The following is a 17,320-nucleotide window of genomic DNA, read 5'->3' on the forward strand; positions in this document are numbered from 1 at the left end:
GTTGCATAATTTGGAAGCATCAAAAGTTATCCCTTATTTGCTTTCATCATCAAAAGAGATGTCTGGGAAAAAAGCAACTTCAGAATCAGTTCACTGAAGACCTCACAGGCAGCTGAAAGTGAATGGGGAAGTTGATGTTGCACACTTACACTAGAATTACAGCGAGGTTTGGGTTGGAAGAGACCTTGAAGGTCATCTAGCCCAATCCCTTTGCAATGAGGGGGGAATATCTTCAACTAGACCAGATTGCTCAGACGCCATCCAACCTGGCCTACAGGATTTCCAGGGATGGGAGCATCCACAGCTTTCCTGGATAACCCGTTCTGCTCCACCCTCGCAGTATCTATTCCTTACATACAACCTCAAGCAAAGCTCTTTTAGCTTAAAGCCATTACCCCTTGTCCTGTCACAACAGGCCCTGTTAAAAAGTCTGTCCCCATCACTCCTCAGGCCTCCCTGCTGTACTGAAAAGCTGCCATGAGGTGTCCCTGGAGCCTTCTCTTCTCCAGGCTGAACAGCCCCAGCTCGATCAGCCTGTCCCCACATCAGAGTGCTCCAGCCCTCTGAGCATCTTTGTGGCCTCCTCTGGATCGCTCCAACAGGTTCCTGTCCCCTCTGTGCTGGGGACCCCAGAGCTGCACACAGCACTCAGGGTGGCACCTCTCACAGGAGCGGAGCAGAAGCTCAAAGCCAGAGCAATGGTTTGCAAACATCAGGATAGCTAGGAAGTAATGGCTCCATGTGTCACATTGAGCTAACTCCACTGGATACCTGGTTACGAAGCATCCTTCAACAGTGGCAAGTGTTCAGAAATCCATGTTTGACAAGGGCAATCTAGATGCCAAAAATCAGAAAATCCACCCAAGACAGAAGATAATGATTTCACCATATAAATCTGTGGCAGTTCTAACCAGCCTTTGTTTCCCCTCCTAATTGAACATCCAAAATTTGCAGAACAACCTTCAGCTTACACACAGCCAAGTTTTAGGCAGACAGGCTCCCCCTTTTCTTTTCTGGTTAGGCAAAACAGGAGATCTGCCTGTCTTTATAATCTCTATTGGCAAGAGAAATCTACCCTGAAAAAAGCTAAAGCATCCCTTCCCAACAGTCTTCTAGATGTTGCATACAACAGGGAAAGTAAGCTGCTGTGCTGAATACAGAACTAAAAAAACCCCAACCAAACCCATATATGTCTTCTACAATTACATAACATTACATTCTGCCTCTAAAAAAACCCAGAAAACAAACAAACAAAAAAACACTACACATAAAATCCTAGCAGATTTTACAAATACCATCTCCCTCCCTTTGCCATCTAAATAGGAGAGACAAGTAGTAAATTGTTTCAAAACATGTACAATTTGAACATATTAACACTTGACAGAATCACAAAACAAGCTGGGTTGGAAGGGATCTTTAAAGGACATCTGGTCCAGCCCCCCTGCCGTGGGCAGGGGCATCTTTCACTGGATCTGATTGCTCAATAGATTTCCCTATTTTAAGCATTAAATTCTCTCCTAGCCTTGACTGGGTCTCTCATGCTTTTTCAGAGTGTATTATTGCTGCCAGTGGTTGCATAAGAGAATTACTGAGATTTTCAGAAATGCCAGCAGAAGTAAAAATCACAACCTTAGGAACAAAATAGAAATTCAATTATCTGCAGCTCTTCCCAGATACCTGATTTTTCACAAGCAATAACCTGGAAATATCTTTAATTTTAAGACCCACTCTCTAAAGCAAAATTCCATTTGAAAAAATATATTAAATATTTGGACAACTTCACGTATTTTTAAATATACAACTCACTTCCTACAACATCTGGCAGATAAAAACCAGACAAGTAATATAAGGGAGCATTTGTAAAGTTCCCTCCATCTTCTGCTTAAAAAAAAAAAAAAAAAAAAAAAAGAAAAATAAAAAGATCAGCTGTGCTCCAAGCAGAGTTCTGCTGTGAGTGTGAGGCAGGCCCTCTAGCAGCGAGATTATGTGATTATTTTGGGATGCCGCAGTCATGTGGCTGCACAGCAAAGCTTTTGTGGGAAACATGACACAATCCCAGCACACTCCAACTGCTGCCAGCAACTCGCCCGAGAGCATTTCCCTATAACACACCCACAGGAAAGAAATTACAGATTCCAGTGCTACGGCCTCAATGAATCAGGGAGGTTTTATTCCCTGTTGCAGTAAATCTAGAAGCTCCTCTCTCATTTTTCACTGGGTATCACTTCATGATTATGTACCCCAAAAAAGCATCTACATGGGTATTGCATTTATTCAGTGTTAGTCCTTCTGCCAGACAGGTATGGTTTTCAAACACTGTCATATAGTCTCTCATTGTACTTTTCAGAAAAACACCAGACTTGCTAAAAACATTTCACTGGATTGACCAACTCATTGTTTAACTTCATTTAAATAATTCTGCCTCTCAAGCAGTCTTGAACTCAGAAATTTCCACATTCAAGTGCAACAGTTAAAGCATATACAAAATACTAGCCTCTAGGTAAGACAGCCTCTATAAGAACTGACTGAAAAATTAAGTATGTTAGATGTTAAATAACAAAATATTTTTATAATAGGACCAACTGTGGAAATTCACATATTTACCTCCTATCACATGACTCATCACTAGTTTGCTTTTACCTATAAATATGACATACTCACTGCCAGGTACACAGAGTACTGGAAAACACAATGTAATTACCTGACTTCAGGATAATAGGCATTTGACCATTAAAAAAAAAAATCAAACCTTGTAATTCAATACTTGCATGGGGTATTTTTGCAGCAGGTAAGTCCTCCTTCTAAAAGCTCATATGAATAACACTCAGCAATCAAAACCAACTCCTGTCTAACAAAAATTAGCAAAATGCTACTAAACATAAAACCTCATATGAAAAGCACAGAAACACACAGCCACCATAGAAGTACTCCAGAATATCTGGGAAAGAAACTCCTATTCCCATATTCAAATCAACTCATTTAACCACCTCAGGAGTGAGCTTTCCTGTGTCTAGGAACACATCTTACTCATTTGCTGTGGAACTTAGGCAATCCAAGAGCACAGCTCAACCACAGCCACTACAGCCCTGCTACAAGAAAATTCCTCAGTTCTGGCTGAACACCTGCCAGGGGGGCTGAACACCTGCCAGGGGGGCTCTAGGCTGGAAGTGGAGTCAGAAGGGATTTACAAACTGTAATTCTAACACAGAATTTCTATTCCAGCCTTTGCCAATTTCTGCAACAAAAGTTTGTCATATTAGCAATATATGTTCTTTGCTCTGTTTGTGTGAGCCAAACAGAAGGACATACACATACAGCTCAACTCTTTCCCTGAAAACCTCCCCAAACCTTTTACAAGTGTTTTTTTTCTGCTATTTGTTAAAAGCACAAGGTGTGTGAATTCATCCCGTCACAGACAACATCCCCAGGACATCAAGGCTTTGCTGGTGTACCTGGCTGAACTCGGTGCCTGTCTGCATGCAGAAGCTCAGAATAGCACAGGGGGTGAGGCAGAGTTTAACGCACACTCCACCACAGCTGAACACAGCAATTCCCTTTTTTAACTTGGGAACACACTAAATGAGCCAAGCTGTAACATGCAATTCGTTAATAATTTCAGAAGTTAAAACCTTTCAAGTTAAAAATATGCAACAAAAAGCATCTTATTATTTTGACCTGTCCACAATAAACCTCAAACTAATAAAAATATTTTTTAAATCGACTCACACAGTTTGGAGAAACACTTTTTTCCCCAATAAGCTGAAATAATACTTGAGAGGGGAAGAAAAAAAACCAAGATGAAAACCAAGACAGCTGCATTTTGAGAGACGAGACGACATTTATTGATGCCTCATTAAATATAAAGATTCCCTTAACATTTTTAGGATGGACTGTGTTCTTAAATCTAAATCTTTTCATATGCTTTGCTACTTCTTAATCACACATTATCTTAATTCTTACACCTAAGATTTTTATCCCACTATAATTACATGAGCAAACTAAAGCTTCTTTATATCACTTCCTGACTTGCTGTTCGTACCTTCCTAAGGTGTCAAACAGAGTTTAGGTATTTACTGTGCATTTCAAAGGCTTTCAACTTAGAGTACAACATCCAAATCCACTGACATGACATTTTGTAAAACCCATTCTGAACTGAAGTACAAATCTGAAGATACAGTCTCTCAAAGCAGGTCACCATGGAGTCTCAGGCAGAACTCAGAGAGAGGGAGAACTAATGCTGACTGATGCCATAAATACCATTTTGAAAGAGAAAGACAAAGAGCAGGTGGGACAATCTATGCCATTTTTCAGGGCTGGTTATTAATATTCTTCTCAGCATCCTAAGGTGCTCTTATTACACATAACTTGAATAAAAAATTAAGCATTAATAAATTGGCCAGAGATTGAGAAGTGAATTTTTAAATCAATATGTAAAAGGTATTGATAGTAAACAAGTGAAACAGATGAAAAATGTTTATGATTTAGCTATTATGGACTCATTTGATGAGCAGATCAGTTCTGTGTGACTCTCAGCCCTTCCCACAGCTCATTAGAGCCTTGTAACTGCCCTGTTTGCCAACCAGTAACAGACAGTATAAAACTAAACCAAACAAGTTCATTTCAGACTTCCTTTTCTCACTTTCAGTGGCTTCTCTTGACTTTGCTTCTGCCAGATTAAGTCAGCTATTTAATTCCTGGACTTCATGGCTATAGAACTGCATTTTCATCTTGTAAACATACAATTTTAGCATCACTGAGTATCCCTAATTATGCTGATAAGTAGCAATATGATACAAGCCTCCCAAGTAAAAACTGATGAAGCTGCATCTGGCTAATTTTACAGGGAATTTGAACAGAACACTAAAATGCATCAAGTATCCTATTTATCTCAGGTGTTAAGACACTGAATGAACTGCATTCTGTATTAAACATTCATTTGATGACCTAATAATTTTATTTACTATTGAAATTGCTTACCAACTTTAACTTTTAATTTTTCCCATCTTGAAGTAAAAGGTCTGATACATCTGTTTATAGCTTAATGCATTTGCTTACCCATGCAGGAAAAAAGCTCTACAGTCAGATTATATCAATTTGCTCACAAGACATAGTCTGTAATTAATAATTCCCTACACTGACAAGTCAATACAGCAATCTTCCATTCTGTAACTCTCACTCTGTAAATACAGATTACAAAGACACAGCATTCTAAAGAAACGAACTCCAAATCCTCAAGCACAGTCTCTCCAATAGTTTTGTTTACTCATTCAGCTGAATACAAAACAGTCTGACAGTCACCAAGTGACATCTGCTCACTACATAAACCCTTTCAAAAAGCAACAGCAGATACCACTAGCATCAACTTCCTCTGAAGAAACCAAAACAAACTGAAACCAAACCAACAAGCCTCACTTTGTTGTTTTCTTTCCAGAGAGCTTAGTTTAAAAGCCTGTCTTACACCTTCAACACCACCACCTGATCAGGGCTTGGGCTGGGGATCACAAAACAAGTGATCACCCATACTGGTTTCTATCCCATGCATCCTAACCAGCTACAACCAACTCCCTTAAGCATGCTTAAGCATCCTTTGTCTTGCAACTCTGCTGGTAAACCCTGCCTCTGAGCAGCAGACTACATCACCTCACTTCACAGAACAGCTCTGGCCTCATATTCATCCTCAATTTGCCTTTTGAGCCTATTCAGTGCAAGTCACCAGTGAGGGAGTTTGAAGTGAGTTGATTCCAGACAGCTGCTGAACACCCACCTGGCACTAACCCACTACCCTCTCCCGTGGGATGAAGAGAGAAAGGAAGGTAAAAGCACCCATGGATCAAGATGCTGACAGTCTAATAACAGCGTAAAGGAATTCATTCACTACTCTGAAGAGATGTCCAGCAGCTTCCTGGGAAGAGGAGCCTCAGCACAGCTCACACTGGACTGTGAAGACAAGTATCATAGCCAGAATCTTCCTCTGCCTTGCTCCTCTTTTCCCTGAGTTTTCACTAGTGAGCACAGCATCATATGGCACGGCATATAACACCCCTTTGGTCAGCTGCCCTGGCTGTGAATTCTCACAACCCCATGGCCAGCACTGCTCTAGCCACCAGTGTGAGACACAGCCCCACAACTGCTCTGCAGACAGAAAACTTCATTATACCCGCCAGCCAGACCCAGCACAGCATTTTTACTAGATTTCTCTGAGATTCCAACTGTAAGACCTTTTTCTTCAGTCCCAGGATCCTGGCTACAAAATGACTTCCCATTACTATCCTGAAAAACAAAAGAATTGGATGGGAACCTTTAAAAGGGTCTCCCCATCTTTACAGGCATTTTCAGACACTTTTTAACATGTTCATTGTGCATAACTTTCTTAGCTAGAAGTCAGTGACAGATTCTTGAAGTCACTTCACGTCCTGCCCACCACCAGAGGACCACGAATGGCAGAGGTAGGCATGAGACAAAAAGGTTCACAGGAGCGAGCTATGACTTGCAACATGTAGGGTTTGTTTTGTTGGAGGAGCTGTTGCTTGGTTAGCTTAAAAAAAAAACATACAGCAAGTTCATCACAAGATACATAAGTATTACTAGGCAGAAAGCAGAAGAGGAACACATGCCTTTATTCTATTTTCCTTTTTTGTTTCATCTTTATTCTGCTTCTTTGGGCAGCGAAGGTACCCCAAATGTGTATTAATCTGGTTGCCCTGGTGCCCATTGGTGCTGCACTCAAAATGCTGACAACAGTTTGCACAAGCATTTCTTGGCTGGAGGAGGTAAATATTTGACAGTCTGACATACAGTCAGTCTTACTTGGTTAAACACAAGTTACTCAAAACCATTTTGTTATTCACATTCAATTATCCCGAATGCAGTCACTGTTTCCAAGGACCTGTTGAATAGCAAAAATTCCAAACTTGTGCTCAGCACTAAAGCCATGTGTTAATGCTTGCTTCATGAGACAAGGAATGCAGAGAACCAACCATCTGTAATATTCAAATTCAGAGTTTTGCATTTATTTTAAAGAGTCACTTTGTTGTAACTGTCTCCATAAGTTAATACAAAAAAAATTAAAAACAAAACTTGGAAGACTTTAGGCACCATCTAAGATCAGTATTAATGAACACCTTACTACAAATCTGGGAGAGACTCAAATTTCAAACGAAATTTCACACTGTCAATTACTAATATTCAAGTTAAACTACAACATTTACATTCAAGATTTTGCAATCAGCTGCCATGCAGCTAATTCCCAGGATTTTAATTAAAGTGGATTTGGAAGAGAATTCTTCAATCCAAACTGACAATTATCTCTTACATAAACTAACCAACTTTAGGCAGGTTTCATTATGACAGACACTAAAGATGATGAACAAGCAGAGGCTCTTACTTTTTTATAGTGTACCTTTGCATCTTTTGTTTTCTTCCACAGAACTGTGAAACCCCGAAGACAAACTATAAGATGATAGGACATCATTCTAAATCAAGTTTGTCAGGACACTTTTTCTTTGTTAAATTCTGCTTAGCTAATGACAACCTATTCCCCACCATTTCTTCCCTGAGCCATTACCATAATAAAACTTGGTGACATTTAGCACCAAGGAAACCCATCTGCTAACACATGGACAGCTAGTATCTTTGACAACCTAATTTTCATCAAGGACAGGAGAAGAAATGATCTCTTGCTAACACTTCATCTATCACAAATGAGATCAGCCTGTGCTTTTCATCATTCAACATGGAGTACAAGTGGAAAGGAAAATGTACTGCTGCATTAATACATCTCACTGTGCAAAACATCCTTTGCAATTGTACAAGTCTGAAGGCAGAAAGAAGTACATAAGGGAAAGGGATTTCTTTAGGGAAATCAGGAAATGACTGAAGGATGACTCAAACTGATGAACTCAGATTTGTAACTCTTTTTATGTATAAATTAGAATAGACAATTCAAATTTCTGTTTTATGTTTAAGCATTTGGAAGAGATGACTACACATGTAGATGACCAGTCTGTAACAACTGGTCATCATCCTAGCACTGTTTACAAACTCCAAAAGTACTATAAAGGTTACAGTATAAGAGACAAATCTTCACAGAAGTGATAGCAAAGCCCCAGAGCTGACTCTGTATATACAAAGATAAGAGCTATGTAAATTCTGTATGTTTCTATAGAGAAAACAAAAAAACATATTAAGAAGTGAAAGCAAACAGATCTATTGCACATTCTATCATACTGCAACCATAGGAGGCCATGCACCCCCCTGCTTCACCCAGCTCTGGGATAGGGGCAGTGCCAGGCTCCCCTTCACATCCACTGAGTATCCTGGGTCTCCCACAAGAACATCGCATGCATTAAGAACAGAACAAAACAAAAACCCAAAAGAACAACAAAATAAAACCAACAAAGGAAAAAACCCTCATAAAATACCAGCAAATCTAGCAAAGACAAAAGGATGAAAGATTTCACATCTCCCTCCTCAGCTGCCTGTATAAATTCCTGAGCATATCTACAAGGAACCTGTTAATTGAATACATTTATTCATGTTACCATAGATTTTAGAATAGTTATGATTTAGGAAGCAAGATTTTCTTTCCCCTCATGCATCAATACCATTATTACCATACTTCAATTACAAAATTATCTGCAGCTCATTTTCAAGGTATCAAGTATTCAATACTTGAGAATACTGACCTAAGTCTTGGTTATATTGAAACAGGAACAAATAAAGTATGGTGATAGAGAAAGAGACTATCTCAGTGCAAGTATGTGATTAATACCTTGTTTTGTTTGCAGACTACTGTATCCTGTGGCCTCTGCTTTAAGCTGCTGCAGAACTTCCAGATCACCCTTTAGTAAGTTTAACCTTGCATTTCATTGCACTGTGCCAGAACTCACAATGAGGCAAGTAAAAATACTGTGCTGCTTTATAAATCAGTTCTTCATGGACAACAGTGGCAATAAAAGCCCACTAAGAAAACTGATGTGAGGATAAATGCATTTTTAAAAGCCCAAACACCTTTAAATCCCCTTTAAAGAGACCACAGACCACACAAATTTGTATTACTCAGTTTAGTTCAACTTGAGGATCATCCTTCATGCCTATTCACAAAAAAAATGCCTAAATAAAGAATGGTAGAGATCTCTTCTGTCTTCTTTTCTTACTGCCTCAGTAGACACTAAAGAACACAAACCACATTTACACAAAATCCCTTTACCTCTTTTCACAGAAAAAAATATAAGAGACAGGGATAATTGAAGAAAATATGAGGCATTCAAGAAGCACACAGAAGGAAAAAAAACACCAAACTAACTTCTGATGAAAATATTTTCTGTTCTCTTGAAGCCTCTGAACTTACATTCACTCAAATGCTCTGGTCCTTTTTCAGTCTTGACAAGAGGCTTGCTTTAGTGGCTGACACTCCACAAAACACCCCCAGAATAAAGGAGATGCATCAGGATGGTAAATGTCATTAAAGTAAAATAGAAGGATGAGAGATAAAACAGGCAAATATTTCTAGCTAATTTTGGTACTAAATTTTTCAAGTGAAATTTTCCGTTCTTTAAGTCACCAACTGTTTTGAATTCCTCCTTACACATCTTATCCCTTCTCTCACACAACAGTTTCTCCAGATGAGCAAAATACAAAAGGTTAAGAAGAAATTAAGTATCCTTAGTGTCCTGAAAAAAAAATTGATACAAAATTTAAAAAAAAACCCAAAACATGCTGTCCTACTTGGAATTTCCTTTAATCCTGTAATAACCAGAGTTACTACCTATTTGAAATCATCCTTGTGCCAGTATGGTACAGAACAGCAGATTTGAGCAATTTTAAAACAAACATATTCTAGGCTTGTATTTCCAAAGTTATAATTACATGAAACACTGACAATTTTTATGACTGACATCATTGTCAGACTTGATTTATATTCCAAAAATCTCCAGTGGCTATGGACATGCAAATCCTTTTTCTTATTCAAGTACGTACACGAATCTGGAATTACATGAACTATGCATGCAGAATTCTCTGACAATCACTTGCAGGTTCAAAACAAGACTATTCAATGTTGTTCCTCTACTTTGTGATGTCTTTAAGATACATGTTCCTTACTGCAGGGTTAAATACTCTCCTGTCTCATATTCTTACATAATTACCAGAGTTTAATAGAATTCTGGGTTTTTTCTAAATGTACTTTTAAAGTTGCAAATGCTGGCACTGATTTTTTGGTGCATGTTCTCACTGAATAGCATGTCAAATATGCCATTTGAGCTTTTAAATTTTTAGCCTTACAGTTTAAATTATTGGCCTGCAAAAGCCTCCATGTGGATTTATAAGTGCTGTCTGAAGAATTCACTTGAGCAGCTTTAAAATACTCAGAAGGAGACAGCACAACATCTGTCCCTGACAAGCTGCTGAAAACCAGGCAGGAAGCCAAGCACTCCCCAAAGTTCCAGCCCAGCAAAATCAGGCAGTCTTGAGCAGCTGCAAAGCAAGAACTGCTTTTAACATTAAATCAAAGAAATCAAAGCTTGTGATAAGCATGCAGCAGTTGTTCCTTGAAGTTAACCAAAGAAAGAGAGGCACAGCTTAACTCGCCCATATCAACGTATTACAGCTTATTATTATTTTACTGATGAAGTTGTTTGTGTCTTTTAAAATTACATTAGATTTAAAATACAGGGAAGGCTTCATTGCTTTGCAAAACTAAACAAATCCCCCTCTGAGGACTTTACTATGCAAATTCACAGGAGAAAATAGAGGGAGCAGAACAGTAGAAGAAAGAACACTACAAATTAGACTTAGGATGCTTCTGTTCATCAGCTTTATGTCCCAAGCCTTCCCACAGATTTCAACTGGTTTTGGGGATTTATTTTGCTCTTAAGGAAACAAGGATAAAAATAAACAATTAACAATTAAAAAGTAACAATGAAAACTACAAAACAGAGTGAAAAGGCTTATAAAGTCAAATGGAGATAAGCAGAAGTCCAAAGAGGTGAAAGAAAGGTAATTGGTAATTCTGAAAGTGGAATTCTAAAAGGAAATTCTAAAAGATGCTTAACTCCAGGTGAATGCAGAAAGATAAAAATGAACAAACAAGAAAACCAGTCTGTTTTATTACTTAAAAGAATGCCAGAATGTTTCAAGAAGAGAATAAAAGGATCAATTCTTTCAAGATCAAAAAAGAAAACTCAAAAGGCTTTTTCTAGCAATAAGCAACAAGTAACCTGGGTTTGAACATGGTGCATTAAAAAAAAATCCTAAAGCATGAATTCTTCAGCTACAAAAGAAGCAAAATTTCACCTAAACACATGCAGTCCCGTGTTTTGAGTCACTCAAAAGTGTTCGTCTTTTTCTTATGTATAATAGATTTACCTACATTTTTCCTTTTTCTGCCTTCTTCCAGAAGGCTGCCAAATCATGCAGGATTGATGTTAAAAGAAAAAAAAATATAAGCCACACAACGTTCAAGTGCCTTCTGATTTTATGCATGGTATGATCTATTAGGTTGCACGACAGTCAAGGGATGCTGCACAGGTAAACCAGCTGGGGAGAAGCTTACCACACTCCCCTGGAGGGACAACCCTTAAGCAACAACCTCAGGGGTCATGGTGAGGAAAAAAAATGCTTCCGCCAGAATGCATTGTTGCCATCTATTGATTCTATGTACCCCACTGGCCCTTCCCCTTTGTTCCACCCCTGCGCCCCCATCTCATTCGTTCTGCCCCCCACTAGCCCTATGAAAACCCCTGTTCTCTCTGCCTGGGAGAGTTCTTCATCCCTGGAAGCCTTGGGGTAGGAGCTCAATAAAGACCCTCCATGGAACCCCACCTGAAGGCTCCATCCCTTCCTCCTGCGTGGCTCGTGGCCGAAGCCACCCAAGAGCTGCAATCCCGTGCCCGTGCTCCCAGGACATCTTCTCAAAGACGTGTCTCCGGCAAGGTCGCGGCACTCTGCCACCTCCGCCCGCGCGACAATGAAAGGCTCAGGGCCACGGGGATTGCTGCTAGCCAGGCACAGCTGGCACCACACAGGCTCAGCCAGAACAGCTCCCACAGCCCAGGCAAACAGGAGTGCAGAGCAGAAGCCACGTGAGCGACCCCGATGTTCAACGTGCAGGACACGGGAAGCCTGCAGATCTACAAAGCCGAGTCTGTGGAAGAAGCTCACTCTGGGAAGAGCAGAGGGAGGAACTGAAGGAGATCCCTGCGCGGCTGGGCTGATGGCAAGTGCAGTGAACAGGTCTGACAACTTTAATTACCAGAACCATGTAACCAAGTACCTTTCAGACACACATCCTGACTTCCTATTTACTTCCTGGTGCTTTCCAAGCACTGACAGAGCCCTGTCCCGTTACCTGTCCATGCTGCAGTAATAGGGTGAAGTGAGGTTTTCAAACTGGTGCTTCCAAAATGCAAATGCCTAGTGACAGGTTGCATGCTCAGAAGGAACCTGTATGCAGTAATTACCTTGCCCATCAGTCTAAAACAAGTCAAGTATCATCCTTCAAAAATCATACAAGCCCACCAACTTTTGCTGCTCTTTTCTGTTCTCGTTACCTTTTGTTTAAGAATATGTGATACTTAAAAGGCTGCACCATTGTTGCTCTGAATATACTTCCTTGGTTTTACTATCATCATGAAAGTTTGTGGTTGAAAATTTCATACCCGCTCTTGTCTGGATATTTGAGTAAATGAAAACTACCTATATTTTACTTATACCATTTAAAATATGAAAGAAGAGGCTTGTCCAAGCTTACTGACAACTTGAAGAAAAGCAGAATTACTAGATAATCAGAAGGACACAGGAGTGATTTCACATTAAATATAAGAATCATCTAATTTAACTTGTGGCTGCCATGCAATAATGTCCTGGAGAATAACTCTCGGAACATCATTCACCTTAAAGTCAAATTATTTATCTTAGAGTGCCATGGGAAACAACACAGCCTTGAAGCACCACAGGGAAAATAGAAATAGCATCCACAGCTTTCCCTCTAATATAGCAGATATTGACAAACTAATTTTTTCCATTATTCTTCACAGGTTTGCACCTAATCCGTTTTTTAACTTCAGTTGCTCTAGGAACCAGGCCTATACCAATGCTGAGAAAGAACTGAATCACAACAGGCAGCCTTCAATCCTGCTCAGAGAAAACACAAGCTAAATGCTCTTTAAAAAATCACAGAATTTATACCAGAAGCTTCTTTGGTAAAGGAAGATTTAAATGACACATTTTCCTCCAATGATAGCTACATATCATGTGATACTCCAACTGCACATACAATGTACAAGTTATGACTTTTTTTTGCATTTAGCCCTAACTAAAATTACAATAAACATGATTTTATAAGTTGCTTTAGAAAGTTGCAATTAGACTATTCAAACACCTTTACTAAAGAAACATAACTGAAACATGAAACTCCACAAAACTAGAAAATTTCACGAATAATAACTTATCCAAGATTAGAAAAGGGCACTCTTTCTCCAGCCCATCATGCTGCTGGTTTGAGAAATTCTGTATTAGATTTTCAGGGGCTGGTAGAAGGAGTGGCTGAGTGAGTAAACAGAAAATACCAAGAAATATTTGGAAGATATTTCTCATGTAAAAACACAGGTGTGACAGCAGGGATAAGGACACCTGGGGCCAATGAATGGTCTGCAATGCACACAGAGAGCTCACACTCAGCTGCTGTGCTCTGCTACCTTTTGGTTTAGGCTTTATGAGTAAAATGCTGATGGGAACTTATGACTTGTTTATTTATCCATCAGAAGACCTAAACTCTTGTCCATGCATGCAACATGATGATTAATTATCACCATCTATCATCATCTTGAGCCTCCAAAACTTGGTACAAATAAACATATTAGTAGAACTGCAAAGCAGGCTGTCTGGTTCTTTTGAAACAGCATTAAACAAAATTACTTGGAAAAGAGTGTGGCTTCTACAAACTCCATTATGGTGGTATCTGGAAACCAGTATTACCAGTATGATTCAAGATGTTACAGAATCTTACTGTTTCAAAGGGAAAAAACCCACAAACACAAAACTTCATAAATATTTGTAGCTAGACTAGGGGAGATGAAAAGTGCTAAGATAAAGTACCTACTCAGACACCTGGGCTCCACAAGTGTTTTGTGTTTATTTGTTTAAGGAAAAGGAAATAAGCAAAATAAGCAAGGCTCCTCTTTCTCCAAAGATCTGCCAGCAGCTGCAGAATTCCCTTTGCCCTGAGCTTCACCCAGGTGATGTTTCATAACTCTGGTTATGAAAACATGGAATAAATTCCCTTTCCCAGCCAACAGTACCTGTTCTCACCTCTCCAGGATGTCCTTTTCTCTCCCACCTTACCATCCACCTCAACACTGCTGTGCATTGATCTGAACTTTCTGAATATTTGGAGAGAGAAAAAGCTTTAGGATTTTCACATATAAACTAGGGAACAAGATATGCCTAGCATGCTAATTAATCCCAGAAGCAGTTTAGCTACAGCCAAGGTTTTTATGATTACACTGCAGGAGAAAAAAAACCAACAAGGAGTTCTTGTCAGGGAGCTGCAGGGAGGAAAGCAAAGAACACAAGCTGGGTATTACTGTCCAACTGCAGAGCTGACCTTTCAGTATTAAACAAAACCTCCTACATATGCTGGAATTAGGTGAGGTAGGTGGGTCAGGCAGGAAAACAAAGAAAACAAAAGAAATAACTTATGCATCTGCTATATTAGGGAAGAGGGAGACAGTGGAAAGCAACTCCATTTAAGTATCCATGGTCACAGTAACCAATCCAGGTACTTAGGGTGACCACATGAATCTAAATGGAAAATGAAGAAAAATATTTTAAGAAGTCAAGCAAATTAATGATGAATGAATTAAGACACAAATATGGCAGCAGTCTGCTCAACATGTACAGGAACACTGTATCATACTGATCCTAAGGCAAAAGCATTTGGAGAAAAGGACACACAGATTAGAGGCAAAGTCCATGTGGAGTCTGAAATAGCACAGCCAAGAGAACTGGGGGAAAATCAGGATGGATGGTCGGACTATCCAAAGAAAGATCAAGAAACATGGCAGGCAAGAACTCTTCTACTAAGGTGGAAAAACACTGGGAGGTACTGGACACATGTTGAACCTGAACTGAAATGCTCAAAAAAGCTTTTTAGAGGAGTGAGTTTATGCACTCATCCTCTACCCAGGACAGAGAAAGCTACAGGGAACAACTAACCAAAGAAAGGGCATGATCTTCCTTTCTAGGTCACCCCAGCATTCCCATCCAGCATGGTGTCATCGTCTTGCAGCCACACTTGGAGACATCTCCCAGATCTGAGCTCTAGATCTCTCTGAAGGTGGCACAGCTGCCTGTCACCTCTCTGTCAATGGGGCTCTCACCTGCACAAGCTCCCAGCAAATCCTGCATCCTCCCCGAGCCAGCCAGGCTCTGGCATGGGAAGGGAACTCCTCTGATGCCTCTCCCAGCAGCGCAGGGCTCAGGGCAGGTGTGTCAGCACCATGCTCCCCTGCAAAACAGGCTCTCTCCAGCATTTCACCTACATTTAAATACCAAACTACTTTTCACTGCATCGTTTCAGTGACTTGAACTGTTAGACAAATAGAAGAGTAAAACAAAAAAAGCTGCAAGACAGGCAGGGTTTTATAATACAGTGAAATTTCCTCTTTATAGCTGGGTGTAGTGTGCCAAGTTTATTTTTAAAATGCCTTCAGGGCTAAACTGCAGAAAATAGAGCTTTGCAGATAAGAATACCACTAGTTCCCTTAAAGGTGAATACAAGAAGCTGTGTACTATCAGGAGCCACATACAGAAAAATACAGAAGACACAAAATCATTTTATCATTAGAAAAATGGTACTGTTCAGAAAGACTAACACTGCCTTACACTAGAGAGAACCTACCACACTATCTGCCAGCACTAAGGGAATTTCAGGAATATTTCTATTATAATACTGATATTTTCTATTTATCACAACTCTCCACAGCAAGCTTACAAATCAATATTTTTCAAAGACTATCACTCATGTAAACAAAATTACTCACCCCTCCAAAAGAAAAGGTTTAAACTAAAGTTATGTTAAAGCAAGTGAGAAAAAAAATAACCTTTTCTCACAAAGAAAAACCTTGAAATGTAAAACAATTACAAGCAGTTCTAGTCAGTCATAATTCTGAACTGTGAAAGATCAAGTTTGGCATGTTAATATCTACCTCTGGGAAAGCCAAGAGACAAGCAAATTGCTCCATAAACACCTCGATCTTATTGCTGGCTATGCTGCTTTTATGACAACTTACTGCAACTGTGTACTTCTAAAAAGCACAGAAGCTACTGTAAAGCTGTAATAGTCACAGTAACATCTACAATACTCTGGAACTTTCATGGTCACACTTCACCTGCAAGGAAAAGCCTGCCTGGCATTTGGACTTTACCAAACCCACTACATTTCAAGGTTCACTTTTAGGGTATTTTTTCTGTTAAGCATCTCAGTTTTCTTACAGATGTTTCTATGAAATTTAAACCCTTTAAACAATAACTAGCAGAAGGTTTCTGTCACAAAATAAAAAAAAATCAACATATATCAGAATTAGAACTAATTCCTCAGTACTTTAGACAACTACATCTGATTGATAAAAGAAATGACAGTGTAAGCCTGAACACATCAAGCAAAGGTCCTCAGAAGAGAACTCAGAAGACCTTTACTACTTAAAATTAATGTCTGACATCTCTAAAAAGGCCTTATTTTGTATCAAGATTAGCACTTACCTTAGAGAATATGATCTTTAAGGGAAAGTCAGACATGCAACATTAATATACCTGGGTTTTCACAATCCTTTTTCATCTCCTCACCTATTCACTGGACCAAAAGTTTTCTTTTTGGATCCTCTCGCAGTTATTTATAACCAAAAGCTGATTTAAAAGCAAGCATTCAGGAATCTTCACATTTCCTCAGAAAAGTGACCACTACAGTTTTCAGGATAACAAGGGGGAAAAAAGTACTTTCAAGCCATTCTGTATATTGTCTCAGAATCATTCAAAATGCTGTTTTATTGAATTCTTGCAATGGAACCATAATTCCATTTGTCTTTATTCCCATTGTCATAGAAATGTCAAGGCCTTAAAAACATACATTGAGTCTGCTAACTTTTACCACCCTTTTTCCTAAAAGGAGGGTCAAGGTTTGGTATTAATCTCTTACTCAATACTCAAAACACTGCATTAAAAAGGTAACCATAAAAATGGGCTCAGATGTAATGTAAATGATCATATGGTATAACATTATTGCAAGGAGATTTCTATACCTAATTCCAAAGTGTATGTTCTACAA

At 39.3% G+C, this 17,320-nt stretch overlaps 1 protein-coding gene across 3 annotated transcripts in view; it reads right to left on the reverse strand.

Annotated features, from left to right (window-relative positions):
* The window catches only part of ZFYVE28 (zinc finger FYVE-type containing 28), a 146,420-nt gene that overhangs the window by 101,779 nt on the left and 27,321 nt on the right, over nt 1-17,320 (reverse strand). The window contains exon 1 of one of the 3 annotated variants that reach the window (XM_068188509.1): nt 14,308-14,461. The exons of the other annotated variants lie outside the window; for them this stretch is intronic. Within the exon in view, the coding sequence (XP_068044610.1) occupies nt 14,308-14,343 (36 nt within the window). The 5' untranslated portion in view covers nt 14,344-14,461. Of the gene's footprint in view, nt 1-14,307; nt 14,462-17,320 lie in introns of those variants that run through there. 3 annotated transcript variants of the gene reach the window in all.

The sequence above is a fragment of the Anomalospiza imberbis genome, chromosome 4 (assembly GCF_031753505.1).
Source record: "Anomalospiza imberbis isolate Cuckoo-Finch-1a 21T00152 chromosome 4, ASM3175350v1, whole genome shotgun sequence".
Lineage (NCBI taxonomy): Eukaryota > Metazoa > Chordata > Aves > Passeriformes > Viduidae > Anomalospiza > Anomalospiza imberbis.